Consider the following 13,918-nt stretch of genomic DNA (forward strand, 5'->3'; position numbering starts at 1 on the left):
AAAGACTAAGTGGATACAAAGAAATGTTTCAGTAGACAAACAAGGATTGTACTGTTTCAGTGACTCACAGACTTGGATTTCAGGGGAAAAAGTATATTTGTTGATCATCTTTAAAGTGAAGTCTAGGGTTCTTCTTTGTGACCATCAGATTTTATCACATTGGTGAAATTCTGAAAAGATTTTTTATCCAACTGTGCAAGCAGGAGGCATAATGTCCTCATTTTAATATGATCATCTATGACAGAATGAGAAAGACAGATATCTATCTATCTGTTAGTGGATAAGAGGGCTGGTCAGATTGCCTGGATTTCAATTCCACCTTTGACAGTTATTAGCAGACAAATTGTTTAACCTTCCTGTTCCTTGTATTTGTCAGTTGTCATATGATGATAGTAATACCTAGTTGCCTTTTAAGGTTTTGGTGGGGATTAAATGACTTAATCTGTGATTAGAACAATGTCTGACAGGTAGTAGATGATCAGTAAATGAAAGCAATGACCATTAGCATAAGCAGATACTCTGTTTTGCTTTAATTGTATCACCTCTGTTATTGTCTTTATTACTATTTAACCTTTTAAATACATATTCATTATCTTTATTGTTATCTAAACATTTGTTCATCATCTCCCCAACTCAGTTTTTAGCTCCTTGAAGACCTGTCTCAGTGGGGATATCTCCATTATAGTCCAGCGTAATTGCCCACTATATAGTTACTGATTGTGAACGCTTTGGAAACAAGATTAAATAGTTCTATATGCTGAGTAAGGAGTATCTCAGAATGATTGGCTTGTTGTCATTTCATTATTTCTTCTAAAAAACCATATTACTGTTTGAGTACTGGTTAATTTAATAGGTGTTCACTGAATGCTTATAGATAGATTGACAAATGAAATTGTTCTGAATGTAACCATATGTCGACATGACCATTTTGTAGACTGTTAATTTCTGTAGCCAACCTCCTGCCTATTATCGGTTGAATTGTGTCCCCTAAAAAGATATACTGAAGCATTAGCCCCTGTTACCTCAGACTGTGGCCTTGTTTGGAAATAGTGTTATTGCAGATGTAGTTAGTTAAGATGAGGTCATGCAGCACTGGAGTAGGGTGGGCCCCTCATCCAACACGACTAGTGTCCTTAGAAGAGAGCACCATGTGAAAACACAGACACACAGGGAGAAAGCCATGTGCCAACAGGCAGAGATTGGAGTGGTGAAGCTGCAAGTCAAGGAATGCCAAGGATTGCAGCCACCACCAGAAGCTAGGGAGAGGCAAGGAAGCATCCTCCACTAGAGGCTCCAGGTGGCGCTTGGCCTAGCCAACACCTTGATCTTGGACTTCAGGACTCCAGAACTGTGAGAGAATTTATTTCTGTTCTTTTAGGCCATCCAGTTTGTGGGACTTCTTTACAGTAGCCCCGGGACACCAATACACGGCCCATCTGCTTGAATTAGAGTGTTGACAAGCTTGGGATTTCATTTCAAATGGTGGATTTGCCTATGTTTTCATCCATTATCCACCTTCTCCAGATACTTTGATTTAAATATACATATTTATATATTTAAATATATAATTTATAATTTATATATTTAAATATATATTTCCTGTACCTGATCTGGCAGCAAATATATATATATATGAAAATCTGGCACAAAAATACAGTTTTTACATGCATGCTGGGAATGGGAGACATTTCCGAGGATGCTTATAACAGCACTGTTTATAATAGTGAAACCTGGAAACAGCTCAAATGGTCACTGGGAGGAGAATGGAAAAACCAAGTGCAAAGCAGTGGACTGCTATGCAGCTGTGAAAATGAGTGGAACACAGCTATATGCGTCAACATTTATGACTCTCTCAATAACACTATGTGAGAAAAGCAAGTGGCAGAAGAATGTATAATGATTCAATTTCCATAAAACTTCAGAAACATGGAAAATCGCATTATTCCAGGATGTATACATATGTGGAAAATTTTAAAGATATGCAAGGGAATTATAAACATAAAAATCAGCCCTAGGGAGGTATGTTGGAGTACCTTTAATGGCTGATGACTCACTTCTCCAAAGTCATGAAAGTTTATGAGGGTGATGCTATATTTGTTTCTTCACTGAATACTGAGTACCCAAACTGTGCTTTGTGCTGGTGCGAGAATGGAAAACATGGCCCCTGACCTTAGGAAGTTCTAGAAATCTAAGAGACGGGGCACAAAATGTCAAGGCATAAGTACAGGGTGAGAAATTAAATACAGTCGTCCCTTAGTATTTGTGGGAAACTGGTTCCAGGATCCCTGAGGATACCAAAATCCTTGGATGCCCAAGTCCTTGATATAAAATGGCATAGTATTTGCATATAACCTTGCATATCCTCCTGTGTACTTTCAGTCCTCTATGGATTACTTATAATAACTAATACAATGGAAATGCTATGTAAATACAAATAAAAATTAGCATTTGAATTATTTTTCTATTTGTATTTTTTTCTATTTGTATTATTTGTATTTGTGTTATTTTTTTGTTGTACTGTTATTTTTGTGTTTCTTCCCAAATATTTTTGATCCGCAATTGGTTGAATCACTAGATGTGGAACTCCTGGATGTGGAGGACTGACTATATTAGGAATATGTATGGTGTACAGAGAAGTAGAGAGAGAGTGCGAGGGGGTGTGTGTGTGGGGCAGGGGAGAGGTCAGGAAAAGCTTTCCATGTTTTGAAGCAGGTAAATGCCAACAAAGCAGATGCCAACAAAGCCCCTGCTTCTGCCTTCAAGTGAGAGCACCTAGAGGAACTGTTTCAAATGGCAGGTTATCTCCAGCCTTTTCTCCTCTCTTCAGTTTTTTAGATACTATGCACATCCGCTCTAGAGTTCCTTTTTTTTCCCTCCTCCTCCACTGCTGATTCTGGTTGGAAGAATCTTCATTAGTAATGCCTAATGACTTGGCTTTTCTTTGGGGTCCTTTAGCCCAGACCCGAGAAGGTTCTTGGAAAGTAAGGAGATGTTTTGATCTGGCACCTTTGTTACTATCATAGTTATAACTTTTTTTTTTTTTACATGTTTCTATTCTTCAATAATTACTGTTTTAACTTTTGCTAAAGAAGTAACTGTTTACTTATAAATTTAAAATGTACTTTTGTGAATAGTTCTCACAGGGGAAAATAGTTCAATAAAATACAGTTTTTTTCATTGAGCAGATCAGCTGGGTTCATGAGTTTTGGAATTGGCAGATGCACGGGAACTTGATCTTGTTCCTATTTTAAAACTTTGTTTACTGGCAGGTATTTGACTGTTGAAAAATCCATTGGTGAGTTTAGTGATCTGTTTAAATGTGTGCAGTATTGCTAGGTAGCCTTTGTACATTAAAAACAAATAACCTGATAGTAACTGACTTTTCTCACAGTTTACTTACCATATCACTTTCAATTTAAGAAGAATTTCTAAAGTTACCCTGTTCCATGGCCACAGCTCATGCCACTAAAGCCAATCAGCTGTCTTGAAGATGTGCCATTTGTCGTGAGGGGACCAAGAAATAGGGTGAAGAGATCAGCCCACATCCATCACTAGCCACTGGAAAAAATGATTCAAAATGCATTCTCCACTGGGTCTGAATTATATTATTTTTAGTCAAAGGTCTTTGCAGCATTTAAAGAAATAGGGGTAGATATATCATTATGTTTAAAATAAATTGTAAATATCAAAATTATACAAAGAGTGAGATTTTAAATGAAATACTATATAGCATCTTATAATTTTCAAAGAGGAATCATCAAACTAAATACCCTGTAGCCCTAAGATTTGAAGTGATCAAGACAAATTGAGAAGCTCTAATGCATCTGTTACATGTGTCTATGTGGACAGTAGGCCACTTACTAGGGGGATCCTTTTTTGGAGTAAACATAGTTAGATTTCTAGCCTATTTTTACATACCTGAGCCTGAATGGAAAGTATTGAGATGAGATCTGTATGTTAAGGATTTCACAGAAAGTTTCCCTGGGCTAGGAGTCAAGTATTTTCTTTTTTTAATGGAAGGAGGCATATTTGAAGGTAAACTGCCGTAAGACTGATTGGAGTCTTGGCAAGATTAGATTGATCATCTTAGAAAACCTGTGTGCAGAATGGTTAGGCAATCAAGGATATGGTACATTTTGTGGACAACCAGCCTAGCATATTAGCACCAGTTTGGGTTCTGACTTAAGAGTTCATTGGGCTGGGTGTGGTGGCTCATGCCCGTAATCCTAGCACTTCGGGAGGAGGCCGATGTGGGCGGATCACTTGAGGTCAGGAGTTTGAGACCAGCCTGGTCAACTTGGTGAAGTCCCGTCGCTACTAAAAATACAAAAATTAGCTGGGCATGGTGGTGCACACCTGTAATCCCAGCTTCTCGGGAGACTGAGGCAGGAGAATCACTCAAACCCAGGAGGCAGAGGTTACAGTGAGCTGAGGCGGTACCACTGCACTCCAGCCTAATATAATATAATTATATTATATATATAGTTATATTATATATATAGTTATATATAGTTATATATATATAAATTATATATTATATTATAATATAAATAATATATTATATATAAATATATTATAATATTTATAATATAAATATATATTATATAATTATATATAATTACTATATATAATTATATATTATATAACTAGATATAATATATAGTTATATAATTATATAACTAATTATAAAAATAGTTATAACTATGATAGTAACAAAGGTGCCAGATCAAAACATCTCCTTACTTTCCCAGAACCTTCTCGGGTTTGGGCTAAAGGACCCCAAAGAAAAGCCGAGTCATTAGTGAGACTCTGTCTCAAAAAAAAAAAAAAAAAAAGCATAAAGCATCTCTGGTAGGAGGAAGGGAACTGGTATTTGAGCATCTTTGTTGTGTCATCTACCGTGCTATAATTTTACCTGTTCCTCATGACAGCACTGTGAGGGCTGGTATTATGCCCCTTTTATAGACTGGGAACTGCAGTAATTAAGTGACAGAATTGGGATCTGAAACACAAATTGGTCTGAATACAGAATCCCTTCCTTTTTTTCAGATGTATCACACTGTTTTGTAGGTGCGCATAGTGGCATTTTGACAAACTCTCAATGGTGGGGTTAATAGCTTGTTTTTTAGTTTAAGAGAATATGATTATTATGTACTTTGGCTAAAGACAGTTCACATGGGAATGATTTTAGTAGTTTAATGCAGGGCGTGACAGCCTGTTTTTGTAAATAAAAATTTATTGGAATATAGCCCATCGTTTATTTCCATATTGCTGCTTCAGTGCTACAACACAGTACTGAGTAGTTGCAACAGAAATGTCTGGATATCTGGCCCTTTACACGAAAAGTTTGTCAATCCCTTGTTCAAAGGAAAATGCATAAAAATGAACCAAACTTCTGCTTTTGCAGATCATAGTTTATTTTCATGTGAGTTGAGTACCTCTTCCCCCCAAGTAAGCAAATATGTGTGTTAAATTGATGGTTTACCTGGTCTCAAAATGGCTGGAATATAAACATTTATCTTTGTTCATAGTGATTAGGTTGAGGACGTCTCAAGGTATGTTTCATTTTTTTGCCTCCTAGGTGGCCTACAATCCGAGCTACTTTAATGCAAAAAATCAGAATAAGTTTATAGTAAATCCTGTGTTTACTAGCACTCCAGGTACATAACTCTGTGAATGGTTCTCATTGGGGGTGACACTCCCCCTAGAGGCCAAATTGGAAATGGGGGGATGTTTTGGTTATGGTGTAATTCGTTAAAAAATACATTATTTTATTATAAATCACTGTCCTTTTATTTCTCCTTTATATTGGAGTTAGTACAGTATATTGATTTTTTATCATGTTTAGATTGATGATATCCATGGTTTTCATTTCAGCCTAGCAAAGGGGACTTTACAGAAATTTGTTTTATAAAAAGGGAGTTTCTAGTCTGATAGTATTGAGCACCACTACCAAAGAGATTTGGCATCTTTTTCAAAACAGACTTCTAAGTAAGGACAACTACCTTAGAAAGACCTGGAATTCTGAACGGAGAGGCTGCTTGTTCTCTGACAAATTTTAGAAGTCAAGTTTTAAGTCTCAGTATGTTTCCGTAAGCAGCATCTTTCCAGAGAAAGAGCATGATTGAACTTAAAGTAAATGCCAACACAGAGTCATAAAGCACATTAAGGCTCATCAAAAGACAAAGGCTGCATACCTTTGTCACTGTTTTGTTTGTATACAGAAAAGTTCAGAAAAACCACTCAGGGCCATTGATCTCAAATCAGGTGACAGTGGGAAATAGAGCTCCCTGTGGTGTTTACATTTTGCTTGCAAAGGCTCTATGAGGCAGAGGTCAAAATTATTTTCTAGTTCTGCTGCTTTTAGATTTTTAACATAAGGGTTAAAATGGCATGCATTTTTAAATGTTTTTATGTGTGCTTCAGATTTGTGTATTGTTGTTTTTCATATTCAACAGAAAAGGGAAAACAGTTCCTTAGTCTGGAAAAAGGATGCAGTGAAAGAGGTTTTGTATCCGCTTCCACAGATTCAACTGACCAATCCCAGCCCCCTGTACTGGGACGACTGTACCTTAATTTGAAATGTCTGCTTCATGGAAAAGTCTATAAGGGAAGATAGCATTGCTCAAATTATTTTCAGTGCAAATTGTTTCAAAGGGGTATAAGTTAACCCTGCAGTTAACTGTATAAGGGTATATACACTTAAATCTGCTGCCCAGAACCACCCTGCCTGGACTATCCTGATTAGTCAAGGCCTTGTCATGCCATTTCAAACATGAGTTTTTGTGAACCTCTGGCTTAAGCAAAATATCACGCTGCTAACAACTGTTACATTCCTTGTCCAATCCTTAATTGCCCAGTTCATTCACTCATTTAACAAATACCTGTGAAGTATCTTTTGGGTGCCAGGCACTGTTACAGGTGCTGTAAATAAATAAAACAGATAAAATTCTTGGAATTTAGAGGCCCCAAAGGTTGGTTGGCTGGGTGAGTTGCGTTCTCTTAACTATGTTTCTTAGTCTCAAGCTCTTCTACTGAGATTGGGACCAGTCACATGCAACCTGGTTTCCTTCCAGAGACCACTTACAAGCACTTTTCTGTAGGTGGAAGGGACTCTGCAGTGCAAGGAGACCTAGGCTAGAGTTGGCCCTGCTAGTGCTAGTAAGTCACTCCAGGACCTTGTCACACACCCTCTAGGCCCCCCTCATCTCCTCTGTAACAGGAGAGGGTTGGGCTTAAATAATCTCAAAGGTTATTTTGGGGGATAAAAAATGATAGAAGTCTACTTCTGGTTAGAGTGCCGTAGTTAACATATATGTATGGAATCAACTTTTAATTTTTGCTGTAAAGCCAAGGTAGCCAAAAATCAACACTTTTTTTGTTTGTTTTTTTAAATAAAAAGGATAAAAACTTGATTCTTAGGGCTTTGGGATGAAATACTCTGTAACCAAAAGGGTAGCTGATTTTTGTAGACTTCACTATAGCTTCTAATTATCATCCAACTGCCTTTACGCTAACATAGTCATTTTATACACGAATATATGGATGAACTTTCTTTGCTTGGTAAGTTAGAGACAGCCCAGGGCTTGTGCACACCTGTCTAGTACATTTGCCAAAGTGCTACACTGCTTCCCATTTTCCTGTTAGAGCCATTATTGTCATGTACTTTTTTTTTTAAGCAAAAAGCACTTTATAACTGAGTGGCTGCTAGCCGTGCACTATCCCTATAGTAGTTAACTTTTCTCCTAGTATTTCCAAGGTCAGGACTAATTTATAGAATTGGCTAAGACATTGGCATTCAATAGTTATCCTTTTGTGCTCATAAAAATTAAAAATTTTAAAAATGCTAGTAATTTGTTAACAGATATACTGTATGGTTCCAAGCCCTTCATGAATGTGTTAATTCATTTGTTTCACCCAATAATGTTGATGTAAAATGGGGGTAATAGCAACCAAAGCCCAGAGAAGTTAAATAACCCACCCAAGGTCAAATGGTGAGTTGCAGAGTTGCAATTTGAATGCAGTCAGCTGCAACATTTGTACACACCAGCATGATGCTGTTCCAGCTTCAGTAAACTTCAGGGATCAATCAAAACTATTCAACAAAGAGAGGCTCACTGATGAGATTTTAAAGTAAGCCTCATTGTGGAACTGGCACATGTTATCTGGACCCTTGGATTTCTCAGATGTGAACTTGATCCAACTATCAACAGTAGTAGTAGTGTCTGGTGTTACTCTAAAAATTAGAGCTTTAGATATAAAGACTGCAGATTGTTCGGTTTCATTTATATAAAATGCCCAAAGTAGGCAAAGTATAGCAAATTCATGGTTGCTGGAGGATTGGAAGTGGTGGGTGACTGCTAATGGGTATGAGGTTTCTCTTTGGGATAATAAAAATATTCTAAAGCTGATTGTGGTGATGGGTGGCACAACTTTGGATATACTAAAAACCTTTAAATTGTACATTTGAAAAGGGTGAACTGTATGGTATATGAGTTGTAGTGAAACAGTTAAATGAAGGGAAAATGAGGGCTTTCTTCCTTTATATCCATTTTAAATTGAAATTTTTTCGTAAAAATCAGAAACAGCAGGAAGACTCATCGTTCTTTTATGGCCCATGAATAAACAGGGTGGTGACGATGATTGAGTTGACCGTACAACCAGGATTTTAGATTTTTTCTACTGACTTGATAGTAAGAATTTAACTTTTTGTTTTAAAATGTTGACTTATATTAGTGAAGCATTTTAAAGTATCTATACTAAAAGGTAATTTTATATCAGTTACTGAAGAAAGTCTGCCCCTAATATATCGTCTTGTTTAGTGAGTAGAAAAATTTCATAGCAGATACATCTGACTTGCTCCATAGTTCATCTCATCCATTCTGCTGTCTCTGAGAATAATGGGTTATTTTGCTTGGACATGAACTTAAGGTTAGAAGGGTTTTTCAAAGCACATTGTACTATTTTGTCTGAATTTAATTCATTTTCGTGTTATTCATTATATCTTTTTTAAAAGTTACTTTTAATTTTGCATTGTGCTACCTGTAGGTAGTTTCAGCTCTTTTGAGCATCTCTTTCTATAAAGATGCATTTTGCTGTAATTGTTAATTTTCAAGCCTCAGTGGTAGTTGCCTAGTTCCAGTGTTCTGGGATTTGGTGAACTAGTATACATGTTTGCCCCATCATGACATTTCACAGTATTGTATATTTACCATGTAATCATTCATTCGCCAGATAGTTGTGAGTTCCAGTGTGCACCAGGATACAGCCACGAACCAGACAGACACAAGCCTTGGCTTTGTAGTGTTGAACTCTCATGGGGGAATCCTGACAGTCCCAGCCTTGTAAGATGGCCTGTATCTGGTCATCTCTCCACCTCTTCATCCTGGTGGCTGTCTTTGTCTGTGACTTCGTCACCTCTCTTGACTATTTCTTAAGGACAGTGGCCAGTACTGTGAAGCTATTAAATCCCACTAGGTTTTGTGCCAAGTTGTGTTAACCCATTTATGCCTAGTGTTCCACTATTGGAATGCTAAGCTTGTGGGAGTTATTTACATCCTACTCCTCAAGGTCATCACCAAGGTCTGATTTTTCACAAAAATAATTTGCAACCTCCAGCATAAATGGGTTAATGTTCTCCATTGCTGGATATTGTTAGTGTGTCTGGTTGCTCTTAATACAGCTTGGCAAAAAGATCTTTATAAATATCCACAGTCACCTTGTTGAATTGGATGTGGTTTACCTCCCACTGACTTCATGTGTGTCTATCTGTGTCCTAAACTTTGATAAAGTAACCAAAGCATTGCTTAGTTTTCTGTTATTGCTGTAATCTTCATAAGTCTAAATAAATCCTTGCATTAAAATGGTATTTGTGTGTGTTCCGAATATAATGCTTTCATTTATGCCCGAATTGTGATGAATATGCATTATTTAAATGAAGTATATACTTTCCGTAGAAAATACTGATTAAATCACATCTTACTAATTTGATTTCAATCAAATCCATGCCACTCTAAACTGTCATCATTTGGAGAAAACAAAATTCTTAAAAGAGAAAATAGTGCGAGTTAAATTGTCCATTCTTTTTTCATTCTGCTTGGCTGCCTCTAAATTATCTTTAAAAATTAAGGAATATGGAAATTTGAGGCCTGTTGCACAATTAATAAACATTAAGTTTTTTTAGATGGCAATTAGAGCACTAGGAATAAAAATTCCTGGAATGTGTGTGGCATCTTCTGCTGAGCTCCCTTGTGCATTTAGCTTCTCTTGTTTGTTCTCCCCAGTCCCCTGCACCTTTATTGGAGCTCTCACATACTGCCTGTGCTGTGGTTCGTTGTTTGTATGTCTCATTACCACTGGGGCCTAGTATGGAAGTGTAACCTGTAAAGTAGTACCGTTTGCTCTCAGTTGCCATATTTAACTCTCAGATGTCACGTATGTTTGAAATTGCATACAAATTCAGTTGATATTGAATGTTGTCTTTCTTGGTAGAGTTTCCAGGATGGCTTCTGCATCAACTTCTAAATATAATTCACACTCCTTGGAGAATGAGTCTATTAAGAGGGTAAGTTGAATTTTTCTATCTCTTTCCCTGTATTTTCATATTTGAATATTAGGTCATTTTGGGCTGGCCTATTGAATGAAGCCCTTTTTTTTTTTTTTTTTTTTTTTTTTTTGAGACAGAGTCTCGCTCAGTAGCCCAGGTTGGAGTGCAGTGGTGCGATCTCGGCTCACTTCAACCTCTGCCTCCCAGATTCAAGTGATTCTTCTGCCTCGGCCTCCCGAGTAGCTGGGATTACAGGCGTGTGCTACCACGACCGACTAATTTTTATATTTTTTAGTAGAGACGGGATTTCACCATGTTGGCCAGGCTGGTCTTGAACTCTTGACCTCAGGTGATCCACCTGCCTCGGCCTCCCAAAGTGCTGGGATTTACAGGCGTGAGCCACCGCTCCCGGCCCAGAAAAGCTTTTAGATTGGATGCCTTATATGTGTTAAGTGAGTTTTACATTTGTAAATCCTTTCACATAACTTCATTTTTGAAAACCTCTGTCTCGTGAAATTACTGCTAGACCTTATGTTTAAGGTACTAGGCAATCCTCCAACCGGAAAGGTTGCTGAAGGACATACTGGAGGGCTAAGGCCTGCTGAGCAGGCTGCTATACCTTCCTAAACATTGGCATTGTTTTCTAGTTATGATAAAATTGTTGCATAACCAAAACAAATACAACTTTTACAGAAAATGGTTCAAGGTATCCAGGGGGAGACTGTGGAATTAGAGGGAGATTTTGGAATATGCATTAAAAGGAAGGGATTAATTTAAAATAAGCTTTATTCATGGCCCTTTAAGGCCCTAAGATTATCTACCAGAAAGGCTAATTTATACTCCCACCAGGTGGATAGGGATGCCTAAGCAATCAGAAGGGAGCAAAAGGTGGTCTTTTCATTTGTATTACTTGGTTACCAATGAGGTTAACCTTTTTTTAAAAAATGTGTTTATGGTCGGGTAAGGTGGCTCATGCTTGTAATCCCGGCACTTTAGGAGGCTAAGGTGGGAGGATCACTTAGCTCAGGAGTTCGAGACTGGCCTGGGCAACATAGTGAAACCCTGTCTCTACCAGAAATACAAAAAATTAGCTGGGTGTGGTGGCGTGCGCTCATAGTTCCAGCTACTCAGGAGGCTGAGGTGGGAGATTGTTTGAGCCTGGGAGGCAGAGGTTGCAGTGAGCCGAGATCTTACCACTGCACTCCAGCCTGGGCGACAGTGAGATCCTGTCTCAAAATAAATAAATAAATAGAAGTGTGTTTGTTATTAGTTTGTATTTCTTTTGTGAAGTGATTGTTCATGTCCTCTATTTGGCTTTTGGGGGTTTTGAGTGGAATTCTTATTGATTATGTGTTCCGTGTGTGTCTGTGTGTGTGTACATAAATTTTTTTCGAGACAGAGTCTAACTCTGTCCCTCAGGCTGGAGCGCAGTGGTGTAGTCCTGGCTCACTGCAACCTCTGCCTCCTGGGTTCAAGTGATTCTCGTGCCTCAGCCTCCCGAGTAGCTGGGATTACAGGTGTGCACCATCACACCCAGCTGATTTTTGTAGTTTTAGTAGAGTTGGGGTTTCACCTTGTTAGCCAGGCTAGTCTTGAACTCCTGGCCTCAAGCTGTCCACCCGCCTTAGCCTCTCAAAGTGCTGGGATTACAGGCGTGGACCACCACACCTGGCTTGTTCCTTCTATTTTGATAATCAGCTCTATACTCTGTTACAAGTCTTCTTCCTGGTTTATTGTTGGCTTTTTAATTGTATTTATGGTATCTTGTTTTGATTTTGAAATACTGAAGTTTAAAGTTTTTATGTAATCACATATATCAATCTTTATATTTTCTGTTTTGGGTGCCTACAAGGGCCATCCTCATCTCCAAGATTATATGTTTTTATTGTATTTAAGTATTTTTATGGTACAAGAATCAGATCCAAACACAGGAGTAATTTCAAGAATGTAACTATAAATCCTTGTGTAATGCTGCTCTGATATAATGTATATCCTGTGTTAATCCCATGTTATCCTGTTTTAATCAGACATTCGCTTCCCTTATTTTGTGGTTGACCCAGAACTGTGGTATTTAAAAGGTATACTGAGTATTGCATTTGCTCGTTATACCTGTTTTTAGTGAGTGAGAGGTAGTGTTAAAGGATGATAATTTCTTCTCTCTCTTACAATTTATATAAGGTGTATGGTTTTGCTTCTCATTGAGGAAGGCATTCCTGGCTGAGAACAGTTTGTCTTGCCCAACTGGTTAAAATGCTTAGCTTACAAGTACTAGAAAATTTTTTTAATTGGCTGGGAATTTTCATTCTGCCGCTGAATGAAAAAACATAAAAAATTTAGCATAACACTCCTCTTTGACAGCTTATATCTCACCTAAATATGCAATTCACATTTCTCTTGTTTCATAATAATTCTCTCCATTTGCATAGCCTCTGACAATTCACAGAAGTGTGCACAGTGGCTCACACCTGTAATTCCAGCACTGTGGAAGGCCAAGGCAGGCAGATCACTTGAGGCCAGGAGTTCAAGACCAGCCTGGCCAACATGGTGAAACCCCATCTCTACTCAAAATGCAAAAATTAGCTGGGCGTGGTGGCACACACCTGTAGTCCCAGCTACTCAGGAGACCGAGGCATGAGAATCATTTGAACCTGGGAGCTGGGAGGCAGACGTTGCAGTAAGCCAAGATTGCACCACTGTTGCCTGGCAACAGAGCAAGACTGTCTCAAAAAATAAAAGTGTGCATATATATATATATATATATATTTTTTTTTTTTTTTTTTTCACTTAATACCCACAAAACTGCTCTGACGGAAGCATGAGTAACTTATGAAATGATTGCAGTGTGATTTTGGACAACAAATAGAAAAAAAAATGAAATATTGCTGAGAAAAAACCTTTTGCCCAAACGGATGTTACCGATGTGCCTCAAATGTCATCAGACTAGCACCTGCAACACATCTTTGTATTAATCCACTAGGGCGGCTGAATAACCTGAAAGACAATGGGTATCAATGGCAAATTAGACTCTGAGAACTCACCTGCAGGTTATAATGGTTAATAATACTGTGCCCGCCCAGCAGAGCTGTGGAGGTGATTGAATGAGGCACATGCTTGGGAATACCTCTAAAGCCAGGAAGCCTAGAGAAATAGTAAAGTGATGTGAAGAATTTGTACAAATGGTTCCTAAGACTTTTGCCAGCTCAAAAGTTCTCTGACAGACCACTCTTTCCTCTTATCTAAGATAAAGATCTTAGTAAATGTGAGGAAGTAAAAAGTGAGGAAGGATCTTAGTGAAATAGGAAACTCAATAGGTAATCACAATGATTTTCGGGCCTTGTAATAGGATTCTGGCTAATGGCTGTACTGTTATTC

General features: G+C 37.9%; 1 protein-coding gene across 10 annotated transcripts in view; it reads left to right on the plus strand.

The window, feature by feature from the left end:
- The window catches only part of MTM1 (myotubularin 1), a 100,890-nt gene that overhangs the window by 12,820 nt on the left and 74,152 nt on the right, over positions 1 to 13,918 (plus strand). For 9 of the 10 annotated variants that reach the window (XM_077987710.1, XM_077987713.1, XM_077987709.1 and 6 more), the window contains exon 2: positions 10,492 to 10,564. In XM_077987710.1, coding sequence (XP_077843836.1) covers positions 10,502 to 10,564 — 63 coding nt within the window. In that variant the 5' untranslated portion in view covers positions 10,492 to 10,501. 10 annotated transcript variants of the gene reach the window in all.

The sequence above is a fragment of the Macaca mulatta genome, chromosome X (genome assembly GCF_049350105.2).
Source record: "Macaca mulatta isolate MMU2019108-1 chromosome X, T2T-MMU8v2.0, whole genome shotgun sequence".
NCBI classification, from domain to species: domain Eukaryota; kingdom Metazoa; phylum Chordata; class Mammalia; order Primates; family Cercopithecidae; genus Macaca; species Macaca mulatta.